Source organism: Cottoperca gobio, chromosome 11 (genome assembly GCF_900634415.1).
Source record: "Cottoperca gobio chromosome 11, fCotGob3.1, whole genome shotgun sequence".
NCBI classification, from domain to species: Eukaryota; Metazoa; Chordata; class Actinopteri; order Perciformes; family Bovichtidae; genus Cottoperca; species Cottoperca gobio.
In genome coordinates, this window is record NC_041365.1 from 9,385,901 (window position 1) to 9,403,307 (window position 17,407).

Consider the following 17,407-nt stretch of genomic DNA (forward strand, 5'->3'; position numbering starts at 1 on the left):
TCAAATATAAATAATCTTTATCAAATGACACACATAATTGCAAGTGAAAGGCTATGAAAATGATTTGCATTCCCAAAAACATATAATCTTTGTTTCACTTTGGATTTCTGTGTACAGTATGAACAGATCAGTAATACATTCATTTTACTACATGTTGCATTAAACAACTAAAGACAGTTAAACTTAAAGAAGCATCTTAATCATTTTCAACTCATATTCCAAGAGCGGACTCAGTGCAGTAATAATGTGAAACAGGAAGTGCTCGGTGAAAAACAATTAACATAAGAAATTGAGCTGCGAGATGCAAAACATTCTCAGAAGAATTGTGTTAGTCCCATCTCAAGCTGTGGTGATGTTACACTCAGGTCAGCATCCTGTCACTTTATAGTTCCCCCGTTTCAAGAGATCTCACAAAAACAAAACAAGGCAGAATTCAAAGTAAACAACTTGTAAACAAAACGTTTTTCACAGGAGAAAGAATTATCATTTTAACAAATAAGAAAAATATTAATTTGTCCTAAATTTCTATTCGCACTTTTGAATGTTGACAGTATTTTCCTACTGATGAGTAATTCCATTGTTTAGTGTTTTAGTATTTCCACCCAACTAAAGAGAGAATGCAATGAAACATGCATTTTGTATTTTGCCTCGACAGCAGCTCTTGGCATTGAGATTAAACAGTTGACAAAATAGTGCTCATAACATTGTTGCTACATGTGCTAGTTAACACATTTTAAACATAAGATTTTCCCTCTATATAAAGAATAAAGATTGAACAAATGTCATGCACTCACCGCTGTTCAGTTTAAAAAGTTCACACAGATTTTTAACTGGGTCACAATTGTTTGAAAAAGTGGGTCAGACTAATAGATATTAAAGATACTGTTTGTGCGCTGAAATACCAAAAACATGATTAGGTCAATCCATGAAAACGGCCCACCAAAGTAACATCTTGTTTTCTTCAAAACATAATACTACTTAAAGTGTCTTACTAGTGTTAGGTTGCATTTACAGTTATTTAAACTATGTGTGGTAAGTGTTCAGTTCCCAAATAGTTTACATTTTAATTTATATAAGTGCATCAAGTCTATTAGATACATAGAATAAGGTTAATGTTTATTTGGCCTCCGTCTTTTTGATGTTAAACAATTGGTATATTTCATTTTGAGTTTAAGCTTTCACAGCAGGCACTTAGAAATTTCAATAAGGAATGCCAACACACAGCAGTTTCGATAACTGGTATTATAAGTTAACAAGTGTTTTCCCTGAATTTTGATCAATAAGGAAAGAAAAGGGGACAAACAAAAAGGGAAAAACTTTGGCTTTGATTTATCATGATCGGTCAACTTTCACTGTGTATTTGGATTAAAACAAAGAAAATTAACAACATCTAACTATTATATGGCATTATCCACGTTGGCAACTTTTAGATCAGGTCGAACCAAGAAATACTCTTGTTGCATGAGAAAGCTCATTATTACCACTGTTTTACTTTGAAACAAACTAAGATTGAGCCACTTTTATACGACAACAAAATGTCAACAAGCAAATTACAAAACATAGAAATTATTTTAACAAAACATATTTTCCTTACACAATTGATATAACTTAAGGAATACATTTGTAGAAATCTATTGCTTTAGTCAACAGCATGCATCTCTTTAAAGTGCAAAACATTGATTGGTTGAAATCAGTAAATCAACTACTGCTTTAAATCATTGATTTAAAATAAAATGCAACAAATAATAATTTAGCACAACAAAAGTGTTGTACCAACACATACAATTATACAAAGTATAAATAAACCCTCCGACAAGTCAAAGGTAAAACAAAAGAGACACTAAAGCCAAGACATAACACACCTGTAGCATGTACTGTTACACTAAGAGCTTGCATTGATGTTGTTTGGAGTTGAGAGGCTGCCTGGACGTCCACGACCGTACAAACAAAGTCACAAAAACATCCTTTTACAGTTTCTCCTTCACTTTTTAGCTTAATCCTTCCGTTTCCTGCCTTTAATTATTCTTGTTAAACAAATCATTTTATTATAAATGTTGTAAAACTCAACAACTGCACTGCATCAAAAATAGAGGGATACAGAATTTAAAAAAGGAAAATAAAAACATTTATTTCCTAAATTGCAATAGTTTTAAGCCTTGGCTTGTAGCAACAAACCGTTTCTGGCTTCATCATTTCTCAGTTGTCTTTGGATACAAGAAAAAAAAATAAGCGACTTATATAGAAACAACATTTTCATATCCGCTCCGTGGAGGCAGGATCCTCTTCTGGCTTGTTCTCACTCTGCAGTGGTTCACATTTCTTGTGCACAAAAGTGTGCGCATTTTCCAAAACACGAGGAGTGCTCGCTTACAAGCAATGTTTCCACTTTAAATGCAGTGAAATGCTTTTAATGTTCAAGAAATTGCATCTAAAATTTGTTAGAGCTCATGAATCATCGACCGCCTTAGCACCACATATTTACTTTTGTTTAGATAAAAATCATACTTTTACCAAATTTAACAGTGAAGGATAAATTTCCAATAACAGAGATCCAAGTTTCACTTTAAAACGTCCAATGCTGGCAACAGACATCAAGAGCAAGTAGTGACTGCGAGTCCCGAGGTTTGCTAATACTGTACAGGAGGCTGACTACAAAGTGTCTGTCCTAATAAAGTGGAATACTGCTTTAAAGCAAACACTTCTCATGTTCTTAGAATAAGTTCCCGACATACTGTGGTTCATCTCTCTTTAGTGCAAAAATCAACAAGTCAAAAACTATTTTCCTGCTATCGCTGCTTCTCACCGACAGGTCTTTCTATTAAAGTCACCTTAACTTGCTCCACATTCACTCGTTGAGTTGTCCTGCAGGCTGGTGTGTGTGTATACAACTCGACTTGTACATGTTTATGCGTGTGACTGTGGGGACGTGTGTGTGTGTTTGGCGCTATGTGGTATTCCCATAATGAATGACATAGTAGTCATGAACGTACATCAACACAGCGACAGGCTGGCCAATGATGAGTGAGATCCAAACAGCGGCGTTGCCATAGTTTCCGTTCAGGAAACGACCCACAAACCAAGCCAGAGGAACCTGGAGAGATGAAGGTTCAGATGTCAAAGTGTGTTTGTCTGCAACACAGGAGAGAAAGTGATTTGTGAAAGAGATGTCTTACCTGAGTCATCATTCCCATAAAGGCCCACGGTCTGAACATCTTCAGAGGAACACTCACCAGGTACTGAAGAGAGAGAAATACAGTAACTCACACGCAGACCAAATGTGTAGGGAGGGAAAAGCTGCTCACTCAACTTACATACAATGTTTTAGCTTCAGAAATCAAATTTCAGCAGAAAACAGTGTTTCAAATCACATTACATTTTGAATTTGCATTGCATACTATAGTGTACAATAGTCCTTGTCATTACTTTCTGAACTGTCCATTTCATACACAGACTGTAAACAATTACAGTTGTTTTGAGGTTGAATAAGCAGATACAGTGCAGACTCACTTTTCACATAATGTTATAGCATTATACTAAAATCCCTTAAATACTTTTTACCCTAATCAATCTTCCCTCAATTGCCCCAAGAATTCAGAACATTTATTAAAAAGAAAACACTGAAATATCACAGTGAGTATAGATTGATAAGGTAAAATATGAATTTAAAGGATTTTAGCGTAAGGCTGCAACATAACACAATGTGAAAAAGAGGTCTGAATACTTTCTGAATGCACCGTTTGTAGTATTTAGTAGTGCTTCGTGTCCCACAGAAAGACTTGATCCTTTTAATTTACCTCGTGGAAGAAGGCAGACATCAGGAAGACGCCAGTTTGAGCCAGAAACTTGTTCACCCCCTTCCTCAACATCGGCTTATAGAAGTGTCTGTAACACACAAAGACAGACACTCGACAAATTACATTTATCTTAATCTCTTCAATCTGGCTGAAAATACCCTCAAATAGATGCCAGTCCACACCTTTTATTTTATACAATCAACAATAAGCCAAAACATCAAACAGGGTAATATTGTAAGTTTGCATGCTCACCTCAGACACCACTTGTGAACTGGTATATTCCAGTTGGCCCAGAAATATGTGACACTCTCAGAGTTCCTGCAATGAACAAAAATAGCACAGTGTGAGAAGTTGACATCAAGGCACTTGGGTGTTCTGAACAATGGCTTCATATTTTCAATAAATATGCATTTATTCCTGAGTGATGTGGACTCAGCCCACTTGTCAATTGCTGTGTTTGCCACAAGGACAAATCTACCAAATGACCATGCAGATTAAATATGACAACCTTAACATGGTCAACATGTTTAGGTGTGTGTGCATACTGTATGTATGTGCACATTTGCACTTGTAATTGTGTGTGATTGAATAATCCATCTACTTACCACCAGTCTTTGTAGAACTCTCTGTCTCCAAACTGCAACAACTCTGCCACAAAGTTCATGGAAGAGTGGAAAAACCAATAGAAGAATATTAACCATATCAGATGGTTAGGGACCTGGGAGAGGAAGAGGGGATGAGGAGAGGAAAGGAGAGGATCATGGGAGAAGTGTCTGGGTTGGTAAGGTCACACTATGGCTGCCATGTTGCTACCTACCCTCTAATACAGCCGTAATACACATGTGAGACAGATATCACAACCTCGTAGATCAATTTACAAGATTAAGTGGTAAAAGTGGTGTTTTTTATTTTTAATAAATATTTTAAGGTTATGATTAATTATAAGGTAATGACAGGGCATAGATGTGTGTCTAGTGTAACTACAGTATGTCATGATACTCACAGCTAACTTTAGGAGGCGCTCCACCATCCTGGAAAAGTCCATTTCCTGTGAAAGACACAATAAAAATGTTTCATTGTGATGCCCTTAGAAGAATCCTATTATAGTCTACGATCTCTTGATCTTCTGAGAGCCATTTATCGTCATATACAGTACAGTAGTGTGTGAGTGTGTGTGTATACACACCTGGAATGGTTTCATTGAGTTCTGTATGGTGGGAACCATCCACTGAAAGACACAAGTGAAAATTGCTTTGTATTGTTCAAGTGATGAAAACGGATCTAAACAGGTACATATTTTAGAGAATATTTTCTGAATGTTTGTCGTTGCGTGAAGTCGTGTTAATGTTCAACACACCTGCTGTATCAATCCCACCAACAGCTGCATGAAGAAAAGCTACAAGAAAGAGTCCAAATGAAAACATGTTACCCTGCATGTCTACGTCGTGCTTGTGATTCATCTTCCACCATCTCAGTTTACATTAGTGAGTGAGTGTGAGTGTGAGTGTGTGTGTGTGTGTGTGTGTGTGTTCCCTCTCACCATTTCAAAAAGTCTTCTCATCAGGAACCTTATGCGTATTCGAGGTGACCGTGGGAAGTTGAGCTGGTAGCAGAGAGTCGGTGCAAAGACAAAGTAGTACATGTCTAAAGACCAGAAAAGAAACAAAAACATTAATTAAGGATTATTTTGAAATATTTTATTTCACTTACATGATGTGCTGATTATCTCCATGGAGGCGTCATGGTTACCTCTGTGGGTGAGGTTGCCTGGGTAGGAGACATGAGTATTAACTGCTGAACCATTGGAGTGTGCCACAGACGGACCTGGAAAAACACAAAAATGGAGATTGTAATTACTTTCACTCACAAGCTCATGTCAGATTTCTGTGTGTGTTGTTGGTTTATCTCAAGTCCTACAGCGAGGAGATAAAGTCATCACGTTGCATTTAGGATTAAAATAGTTTAAAACACACAGCTATTCAAGACGCACAACTTTGATCAGTCTGTGTGCATGAGTCAGACAAAAGCTGCAGTCCATCTCGTCACCACTAGATGGTAGTATCAGCACAATAATACATTTTTAAAAACCAATATAATCCTGATAAGTGTGCACTGACGTGTGTGTGTGTGTGCTTATCTAATTTTTTAACCTTCATTCAGCCATTATTTAGCATCTCCACTGGAGCAACTTTGAGGTTCAGAGCCCTGCTCAGGAGCACTTCATACCTCTGCTCTGCGCCTCCTCACAATCCTGATAACATTTCTTTGACAGATTGGGTGTGTGTATATACTTACACGAGGATGATCGTGTTAGTCTCTTGGCTTTCGCTTGTCTGATTTGTCGACACCACCTGTTGGTGTCTTGGTAAGAGAACAGCTTGAGAAACAGCACCGTGTAGATTCCTAGGGAGAGCACACCACCCACTGACACACACCATGTATTTAAATGTTTCTGTTTCGGGCTGATCTGGAAATGAAAACTGACAAAATATCCTCGAGTTGGAGGCACGCACGCACGCACGCACGCACGCACGCACGCACGCACGCACGCACGCACGCACGCACGCACGCACGCACACACACACTATATAGGAACTAAATCAAAAACAGTTTATTGCTGTTTAGTTTTTTAATGTATGTATACTGTATATTAGTGATGATTTAAATGACATTTCTAATACAGCAGACCATTGTTATGTGCTAGCTTCAAAATACACACATTCATTGATTCAAAATACTTTATTTATGCATGATTAATATGCCATGTTAACGTGTATATATTTAGTATGTACCTGGGGTCATGGAGGTCAAAGTGAGTACAGTGGCTGAAGGGAAGATCAACATGGATGTCAGGTTAATAATGTGAAGAATCATTCCTGTCGTTTGGGAAATGGTACCCTAGGAATGATGAAAGGAAAACAGAAATGTGTCTCGTCATTATAAAACATTTGATCTGTGACTGAAACAGACAGACAGAAAACACACCTTTTTCACTGTGCAACACTATATCTAATGTGCTTTTTACAAATTAAATATTGAATTTGTCAGAAGTGTTTTAGATGATATGTAATCTAATCTGAACCAGGAGTGGTGTTCTTATCAGAGTTAAGAGCAGGTATAAAGAGGGGAGGTGCTGTGACGCTGGGAGGATGTGTAATGCACCTCTTTCAAGTAAACATCCTTGATGGGGGATCCCTGAATGATACATTAAAATAAACTCTACAGTTCATCAAACAGTGAAGAAATATTGTCCACAAAATCCCTGACCAAAGTTATGACGTAACCTTTTGGTCTTTAGGATGCAACAAAAGGTGGAGCCAATGATTTTAGCAATTTAATCAGCAAAGCTTACAAAAGCAAACTGAATTGAAGAATTAGGCAAAACGCCGTCCACAATAGTTGCAATTTGGATCACAACATGTACAATTTCTATACAAATCATTGTAAGTCCTCACCACAGCCAGACGCCTCTCTGTGTACAAGGCTGCTAAGATGAACACATTGGACCCTGAAACACAGAACAAACTCATCAGCTACAGCAACTTAGATGTGAACCATTAAAGGAGGTTGACTTTGTTTTACTACTCAGTGCAACACCATTTAACAGACAAAGAGATGGAGAAACTGATAACTGGTAGTGAATACTGATTTAGTTGAGCCACATGGTCTGCAGGCAAGTTTCAGGTACTACACTAGTCCAGTATATTCTCTACATAGCAGCATTTTATTCAGATTGATTGTTCTAATGTTACCCTGTAGGCCAGTGCCCATCCCTGTTGAGGACAACTATGTTCCTTAACCTTTGTATTGACTTGTTTTACTGCTTTGATAAAGCCAGTTGTTGTCTGAAAATAGATAATGTCAGGAGTCAACCTTCTTTAGGTGAATAATAAATAACAGCTCAGGACAGGACAATGCTTCTATACGCTATCGTTGAGCATCTAGTTCATACTAAATCTGAGATAACATGCTGTCTCAGATCAGCCATTTCAGAGGCCGTAAAACAGGTGTTGTTACAGTCAACAACACTTTGTGTTGCAGTGATAGAGACTAAGGTTTCCTGATTTAAGCACGGGACATACAGGTACCACACCTGTTTGCTAAGTTCAACTTGGACATCAATCCTGAGGTCACAGAAGGACAAATGGCTGAGAGTAATTTAACATCTGTTTAAACAACATTAAAGGCAGTAAAATAAATGCTCCATACCAATGATGAGGCAAGCTGCTGGCCAGCTATAGGGGTCCTTCAAAAAGAGAGACACTACTTGGATAGGATCCACCAAGATACCATACCTACATGAAAGAGAAGAGAAGTGAAATTATTGATCCCACCAGGCATCATTTAGAAAAGGTCTTGTTTAGATTAAAGATGTGAAATGGTCATGTTATGTTTAGTTTAAGGTTTAAGATTGGTGCAGCCAGGTAAAGATTTGGTGGGGTTAGGGTTGTGGCAAGAAACTTCACTTTGCTCATAACAACAGTGTGATCCTCGACAATGTGAGCGAGATGAGTGAAACCTATAGGATTGCCAGCTAGTAATGAAACTGTTTTATATATAATTTAATATACATTTATCATTGTTCAGACTATACCTGAACACAGCATCCTGGCACTTATGTCTCTAAACTTTAAAGACAAACAAACACAACTCCTAACTATACGTGCTGTAGCACTGAACACGCTTGTCGTTGTTGTTTTTTTAGAGGGATGCACTTTAAAAGTGATAAATGAATGTGATGTAATAAAATATGGAGTAGTGGTGAAGTGGAGATGGCAGGTTGTTAAATTGAGTGGGAGTGATCACCAGCACGTGTTTGTGTATGAACATTACAGCAATGTAAGTTTGTGTGTGTAGGTGCATACTCACTTAATAATGTTCTCTAAGAATAGGCGTGCATTACTCAGGCCCTGAAAGAGAGGAAGAGCTGCAACAGTTAGTCAACTAGTCCATTGTTCGATCCTCAACAACAATAATCATAATTCAACAATGTTAATCATCTATTATTCCTATTTTAGCCTTTCAAACACTGAGTTTTCCTGCTTTTCCCCGTTTTATAAATCACATTAAACTTAATATCTTTGAGTTTCGGACTGACAATTCAAGAACATCACCTTGGACTTTGAGAAAATGGCATGGACACGTTTCACTATTCTGCTGAAATGTTATAGACAAAACGATTAATCTGGAAAATAATCGTCAGATTAATCGATAATAAAAATAGATAATTGCACCCCTAAAGAGAGGACAACACAGGAGATAATGAGCATAGTTCATTGTTTTGCATCTGGCGATTCATTGATTGAATCCTTTGTTTAGACAAAAAAGGTTCTAGCCCTCTGATACAAATCCGTGTCATCATTTTCTTAGCCCACAGCTCTGCTCATGATATGTCGGCATATTTCAACAAGATGTTTACTTTTAAAAACAACTCTGACAAGTAAGTAGTTAAGAGACACTGCCCACAGAACACACCTGTCCTGTGTGAAAGCTGTTTTTATGCACAGCAACTTACAAAAAGAAATCGACACCAGCAATATAAAGTTCCACGGCCAGATCTATATGATCTGATTCCTATCCAAGTCTAGCAACATGTTACTGCTGCTATCACACCTTGATAACGGTCACACCTTGCTGCTTGACTTACTGTCAAGTAAAATAGGTTTATTATTATATTAGGTATTAAAGTTCAAGGATCGAGTCCTGGCTTTATCTCAGCCATCTGTTATCTGAGCTTCCAGAAATAAAACGAACCCTACACTAAACACAGAGAGACAGTGGGGGTATGACACACAATAATGTCATAGTGATTATGTGGCACATTACACCTCAGCCTGCCAAGATTCTGCAGCAATGGGGTTTGGATTGACCTATGTCTTTTGACCAAACAAGCAACCTTTGCCTTAGTAACCTTCAGCATAGACAAGAGAGGACCATCATGTAACACACAATTATTGGGACAGTGGCCTGTCCAGAGCATTTATAGAGCATTGCAAAATCACATTTAGCAAAAGTTCAACTGTACACACGTGTCTTCTTGTCCCTGTCCAGAGAGAGGTCAGTGTGCAAAGTCAGATACAGAGCAATACCCTGAGAGATGGCAGCATCTTTAGCATCTTGCTCAAAGACACTCCAGTAGTAGCCTATATCAACTGATCCCAGGCTGCCTGGTTAAAGAACCGTTTATGTCCAGCTGTAATTGCCGTTTGGAAGTTTGTCTGCAATCTATTATCTGCCTTATAGTCAGTCATATCCATTGCTTTGCTCCAACTCAGGAATGTTATCTTGCAGTATGAATAATTAAAAAATTATAATCTTTCTTTTTGATTGTTGAATCACATATTTAAGCATCCAAAGATAAGGAGATTTCTACTCTGAGTCGAACACATTTTTCTTATCTAATTCTCTTTATAATCATTTACAATTTCCTCAGTAATAAAACACTAATGATATCTTTGTAAGTAATACAACATTCACAATCTATAGACGTCACTTATATTACCTTTAAATAAACTGTAATATATTTACTTAATTATGATACTGTATGAACCAGACGATTAAGTTTTGGTAACGAACGTGTCTAATTAAACTCTATCTCAGTGTCTTGTGGATAGGAGAGACACAGTTTAAAAATAGAAAGAGCTGCGAGCTGAACTTTAGGACCCTGACACAGAAAAAGCTAACCTGAGAGAACTGGTGGCAACAAAAATTTAATCAGAAAACATTTTCCATTGGCTGAGGTCTTGTGTCAAAGGTCAGCCAAACAAACTAGCCATTCATCGTCTGATGATCGGCCTATTTGAAAAGCCTTGGTATGCTCGGAAACTAACTGAGTAATAACAAATCTGCAGCTGGCTGTTAAGTTTTAATTTTCTATGCACTTTCTTTGGGATCATTTAAGCTGTTCATATGGTCCGTTAGGCTGCACATAAGTGGAAACAATAAAGTATTGATTGTTTGCACCACATACTGGGATGATTTCTGATCGTCAAGTACCAACATTGTGGGTTATGTCAAATATCTTCACTGTCTGAATTCCTTTTCTTATATTATCTATGCCCACTGAACAAGGTGCATCTTAAAACACTTGTTTGTTGGTTCACTAAAACAGATGTTTTGAGCGCCATTCTGCATGTGTCTAGTAACTTTAAAAACGGGCAGGTTTATACCTGTAGACCAAGAACAACTAGATTCAAGAGTGCTTCCATGAACACCCTAATTAAGTCAAACCCCCTTCATGGATTCCCCAGCAATAGAAAACCTCTGTGATGCACGCAGCTTACACTTTTATTCCTCCTCCAAACAACTGGAAATAAATTCGACAAGAACGGTCTGACATGTGCACTTACTTCACAAGCACTTCAAGAGAATTAAAAGAAAAGCGTAGCTGTTCTAAAGGCAACTGGTGGATTATTATTATTTTGCCGATATTTGAGGTTTTGCATGAATTGAATTAGCAATATTTCTTAACACTTGGCTTCAACATTCGGAGGGCAACAATTAAGGAAGTATATCAAGTTACAACACATCTCTAGTTCTCGCTTATCTCTGGAAACATGTGCAGATGCAGCTGACATTTTAGGAATTTAGATGATGGTCCTGGTTATTGAGGACAAATTACACAACTAAGCTTACACACACGCACATGCACACGCACACGCACACGCACACGCACACCTCTGTGGTTCCACTTCACAGGCTTCCTAAAAACTGTCTGAACCGAGCAGTCAGCCGTCCCTGGTGACCACAAAGTAGAGGACGTGGTCGTCACAGCAATATACACTTTCAAAAAGATAGAATTAATCCTGTCAGAACTGCAAAAATAGGCTTGATTTGGACACAATCACACACAGACACACAGACACAGACAGACACAGACACAGACACAGACACACACACACACACACACACACACACACACACACACACACACACACACACACACACACACACACACACACACCTGTTTATATTATATGTCTTTTTCAATTTCATTAGGATTATGGCTAAATGGATATTTGTATCCTCCACACCTATCAAAATACTAACAGTGACTGGATGTTCAGAGGCACTGCAGGGTGCCTTTGGAGACACACACAGTTGAATTCAGCCTGTTGTCCTGAATTGACCGCAGCCCAAGGGGACATATTTAACTGCGACACGTCTGAGTTCAGTATTGCAACTTGAACAGAGAGCGTGAGATTCTGCATCCAACAAAAACATTGAATGTCAAAGGTTAGGGAGGATAATATGGTTAAAGATGTCACATAAAGTAATATGTTCATGTTTTATAATAAGTTTGAAAAGTCAAACCCAGAGTCTTTGACATAAATGCCACAGTAAATTCTCAAACTGGCACATTTCCCACTGCATCTTTAACATGGTCTACAACAGTAGCTGCACATTTGTAGTATATCCGTGTACTGTAGCATAGCTTGTTTTAACAGGAGCACCTGCCTATATATATATATATATATTTTTTCTTGTCATATAGAGTGCTTCTCTCATGTTTTTGAAACCAGCGTGTGTTGCTGCTTTCAAGTTATTCTTCTCAGTTTGTAATAGCAAGCTTAAGATTTGCAAGCATAAACTGTCATGCACACCAGGGTATTTCTTTCAGAGCTATAAATAATGATGTCCCTGCTAGAAAGATTAATCTTTTGGGATCATGTTTTTTTTTTTTTAGAACAGGATACGAGAAGATACTGTAAGAAAACATCCATTAGGCATGTAAGGGATGTTAATTATAATTTATTAAAACCAAGGATTTAAAATAAAACCATTTAATACCAATGGATCAAAGAAGACTCTAAAATTAAACCCTTAATATATTTGTATGTATTCACACATACTTCATACTTTTTCACGCTATAATCACACTCCTGCAACTGAGGGGTGACAATTCCTCCGCTGCATCATATTCATAATCATATTTGCTGTGTGCTCAACGTGTCGGTCACTTCAATCCTTATGATATTCACTAGAGGTAAACCAGAACACCCTCAACACACGGCTGACAACTTATGATGAGAGTAAAAATGTAACAAATAAAGTTAACTCACCAAGATTAAACTACTAACTAATCAACTCTCTAAATCTAAATTGTAGAAATTAGATAGTACAGGAAATGGCAAACTGGGCCATGAGGTTTGCCACCATATTATGGTGAATCTACTAGTGTGAAGAGAAATAACATATAAAAAACAAGTTATCTGACTTCTCACAAACAAGTTTTATGTGTCACAGAAAGTCACTATAAAACAGGTCCAACTCCAAATCTGAGGAGGGTATGTACATGTGCGGTCACACATTCTGCTTTTGTTAAAGCAAGGACCAAAATCATTTGTGCAGCAGCTCAAATGTGCTACGGTATACCATACGTGTTTGTGTGAGAGTGACAGTGAGAGACAAATAGAGGGATATGCAACGCTCTAATTTCTGATAATGTGTAGAACAACACGTGTCGTTGTACAAAAAGGTCACAGACAGTAATTTGAGGCAACATCAAGACATTCAATATCAACAGGGGTAATATTTAGCTATGTCAGGGTCTACATTGCTAATGGTTTGTGTGGACGTCACAGTGCAGTAAGTTTTCAGTTCTGAACGGACACATAGTTTTACTCACCAGCATGACAACACACCAGTTGAGGATTCCTCTGTAGTTGCTGTAGCCACTGGCTGAACTTAAGAGAGACTCCTGGAGGACGTGACAGCTGCATGGAAACACAAATTCAAATGTTTTATTGACAATTATTTTAGGGCTGATCAAGCTCTTTACATTCATTCCCGTCTGTTTATAGACTAGAAATGTTATTGTGAAGAGACCAAGAGGATCGACTTTGAGGATTCTATGTGTGTATTTTGATTGAAGGAGGCTGGATGAGTCAAACTGACAGCTCATAGTGACTCATGTGTTGAGCTCAGACGTGATTTAGAGTGAGAGGTGAGCATCTCGGTTAGAAACTATTTCACAAATTACACATTTTTATTAATTTGACAGTGTAGGGCCCAATATGCAGCGCAAATTCTAATTTTTGTGAAATATAGTATTTCTGTTTATTAACTGGGTTTTTTATGCATTTACTTTACTTTACACAGATGGGTCATGTGTTTATTTTGACATTGAATAAACCCCAAGTGGGGATATACATGATTTAAAACAGATATATCTTTTTTTCTTCATATTTTCTGTTGTAAAATGTTCTATTCCATATGATGTCTCGGATCCTTGCACTGTTTTTGTTGTTATGCACCAAATCACCAAGACAAATGTATGTGCAAACCTACATTTTCTGATTTTCTAGTCTAGTTTTCTGGCTACAGGCAAGAATATTTTACACAACCATACATGACCGAGAGATAACAGAGTGGAGATGAAACACAAGAGGGAGAAGAACGGGGAGGAGAAGGTAAAGAACATACAGTAAGAAGTGGGGAGAATTAGAAAAGAAAGTAAGAGGAGAAAGGCAGAATGGAGGAGAAGCAAAAGAGCAAGTTAGGGGTGGTTTGAGTGGAAGGACGGAAGGAAATAAGCGTTTAAAGAAAATTAAAGAGTAGAGGAGTTCCTCAATGACTGCCAAGACACACAAGGCAAGACCAGACCAGCAGAAGAAAAAATGTGCAGGTTCCTCAATGAGTGCTAGCATACGCCCCGCAAGACCAGAAGAAGGAACGTGCAGACAGCCAGGTAGTCAGCAAGTACAGGATTGCAAAAGCACATGCCATTGTTGATTCACAGTTACAGGAAAGTGACAATACACATGACTCTAATATGCATCAATTTATTGCAGCCTTCTGGTGTTGCCGTGTCACCTTCGTGCCTTTAGGATATCTTTAACTCCAAAAATGTGAGGAAAACACCAGCCAGACACTTACAACAACAAATAGAGGCGGCTTCACTCGTATGGAAATGCATGTTCAAAAAGGTGGAGACATATCTGGGGAGGTGGGTGTGTAACCATAAAATGTTTAGGGTAAGGGTCAGGCTATATTGTGTCTTCTCTCACTAATACCTATATATATACTATCTATATTCTTAACATGTATCTAAACTTAGAGCAAGCCCCTTCTGTCTTTCACAAAGTAAAAGTGTCACGTAAGGAAAGGCTCTACATGTAAAAAATGGACTTGTACATTTCCTTATTATTTCCCAGTGTAGCATTGACATGCAAAGCAGGTTGTACACCATCAAGGTTGAATGTGTAATTCCGAGCCACATGCTCCAATGAAATAGGAGGCAGTATTTCACCTCGAAACTGAGTCCATACAATCTCTAATGTTCATATTTTAGTTGTAGTAGTTTGGCATATGTATCGTTTTCTACTTATTTACATGTACTCCTGTGTAATGCCTGTCAGTCAGTCAGTGGGTAAGAATAACAAAATTCAACTAAACTGCTGAAACTCTAAGAGCCGGTCAAAGAACACTGCAGTCTTATAATCTTCACGTGTGGCTGATCACCTGTGTTCACTGGGGCACTAATGTTAACCGGGGGCTGTAGTCCGCGTAACGTTACGTTAGTTTGTTTATTGGACAAAATCCAAAGTGACAGAAATTATAAAACGACCCGCATATTCGTCTCATCTTCCCGGTGGCAGCACAGCCAGGAGAGCAGCAGCCTCAGTCAGACGGAGCCTCAGTCAGCGGCTGAAGAGACTTGAGCCAGAACAAACCCCGGCCCTGCAGTCACAGCGGGCTGCTGGACCTGTGTGACGGCAGCAACAGGGAGTCTGCTGTTCCCCGGTGCTGTGGCTGAACTCGAGCTAACTGCTAACTGAAGCTACGCCGTTTCCCAGTGCTGCCAACAGCTCTACACTCAGTGAAACAGCCTCCTGGCAGCTGTGAGGACGAGGCGAGGTGGTGCAGGTGGTTTTCTCTTGTCTGCCTCGTTGATTGTAATCCAATAAACAAACTATAAAACAGGCACGGAACATGGCTGTAATATTTACAAGGGAGTCAGGCACAATACATCCATGGTCCAATATGAAGTGGTATTACATACTGGACGGAGCGGAAGTGTCAGTTAGACTGCTCTTCTCAGAAGATATCTCTGCAACACAACACATAGACGTCTTTGACAAAACGTCAACACTGTTACCTCTTCACATTCTGTTCATAATGTTAGTTAATTGTTTGAATGGTATCATGTATGGGCTTAATGTCTATATGAGCTTGCTTTGTTTTGTGTTTGGAACAAATAAATACCAGCAACATCCCACTAACATGTAGGTTAGAAGGTTTTCTTTTATTCCAAAGGTGTTGGACAATGGAAGGAGTATTTCATCAAGGTAAAGTTCTCATATATTAAATCTAAGTATGCAAGGTGACAATACACAATACAGTAACTAATCCTGTATAGTGCTACAGGACATTGGCTTTGACTTTCAGTTGTTATATGAACTTCTGGAAATCCTGTTTTTGCTTTGCCTTATCTGTCAAAACACATGTGAACTGTAAACCTTTAAAACTGTTTTTAAAGGTGCTATATAAAAAACGTTATTGTATTAGGGATCGAAGGTTGATTTTCATTGTTTATATACCTGCTACTTTTTTGAATGTATTTGTTTATTGTATTGTCATGTGTTGTACTGTATAGTACTTGCCTGAAGTCTCGTATAAGAACACAAGGTAACTATTGTAATGACTTGTCCAGAGATTACAAATGAAAAAAACTCATTAGCTAACTCTGGCACATTTACAATGAGGTGGAAACTTAAATGTTGATTAATGTACAGTTTCCCTGGTAAATAAATAAAAAGAACAGCTCTGAAAAAACTGGCTAGTTAAAAAGACAATTAGCTAAAGAAAATACAAAATAAACGCAGATTTTACACCAATGAGACACATAACGTTACTTTAAAGTATAACAGAAGAATCCTTTAATGTTACAATGAAATGGTTCCTGTGACATTAGTTAACGTTACCGTTTGTATCTTGTAACGTATTAAAACAAATAAAAGAATCAACGGTTGACGTTACCTCAGTCTCACGTTAAAATCTTCCACTACACTCCTCTGTTTCCTCGGACTGTTTGTGAGCTGCTGCCCTGTCTTCTCCATCTCTCTGTCCCCCTTCCAGTTTTTACTCGCATGCACATCGGACACATCGTGTGTTTTGGCTTTATCGTCGGGATACTGTGGGGGGTTCTCCCCGGCATCGTGACACTTGCTCCCGTTGGATTGTTTCACTGCTCCACCGCCGGAGATGGTCGTCCTCCTCCGGCGGTTTACGGGCCCTCTTAACTCGGCTCTTTCGCTCATTTCAGCGGCTTCAATCTCTCATTGTTCACCTGCCTGACATTGCTGGTCAACTCGCTGTCCCCTGGTTCTCTGTTTCCTCCCGTTAGGTTGCATCAAGAGCTGAATGAATAGTCCCAAATCCTGCCAGTGGTGGTTACGTTAAGGCGTTTCATCACCACTACAGCTCAAGCTGTCATTAGGGTTGCCAGGTCTGTGTTTTCAACTGACATCCCCCTATCGAGACAACTACCAATCGATGCTCCCGATCCACTTCCGTACACAAAAACGGAAATGTACTGGGTGATATGGCCATATACATTATTGTAAAATCTTGAAATACATTGCCATAAGAAAGATATAGGAGATTAAAGA

The 17,407-nt window shown here is 38.5% G+C and overlaps 1 protein-coding gene across 2 annotated transcripts; it reads right to left on the reverse strand.

Annotated features, from left to right (window-relative positions):
• Positions 1-17,277, reverse strand: dgat1a (diacylglycerol O-acyltransferase 1a). 2 transcript variants are annotated; one of them, XM_029443785.1, is made up of 17 exons: positions 16,776-17,277; positions 13,423-13,510; positions 8,664-8,704; positions 8,004-8,089; positions 7,250-7,302; positions 6,587-6,692; positions 6,090-6,197; positions 5,544-5,618; positions 5,335-5,438; positions 5,152-5,190; positions 4,981-5,022; positions 4,798-4,842; positions 4,400-4,512; positions 4,047-4,112; positions 3,795-3,882; positions 3,174-3,236; positions 1-3,091 (listed from the first exon to the last, which is right to left on the reverse strand). In XM_029443785.1, exons 1-17 carry the CDS (start codon positions 17,054-17,056, stop codon positions 2,945-2,947), a joined length of 1,545 nt encoding a protein of 514 aa, XP_029299645.1. In that variant the 5' UTR covers positions 17,057-17,277; the 3' UTR covers positions 1-2,944. The 2 variants fall into 2 exon arrangements, with proteins under 2 accessions (XP_029299645.1, XP_029299644.1); XM_029443784.1 differs by having other exon boundaries at positions 6,090-6,218; positions 16,776-17,274.
• Between the last annotated feature and the right edge of the window lie 130 nt (positions 17,278-17,407).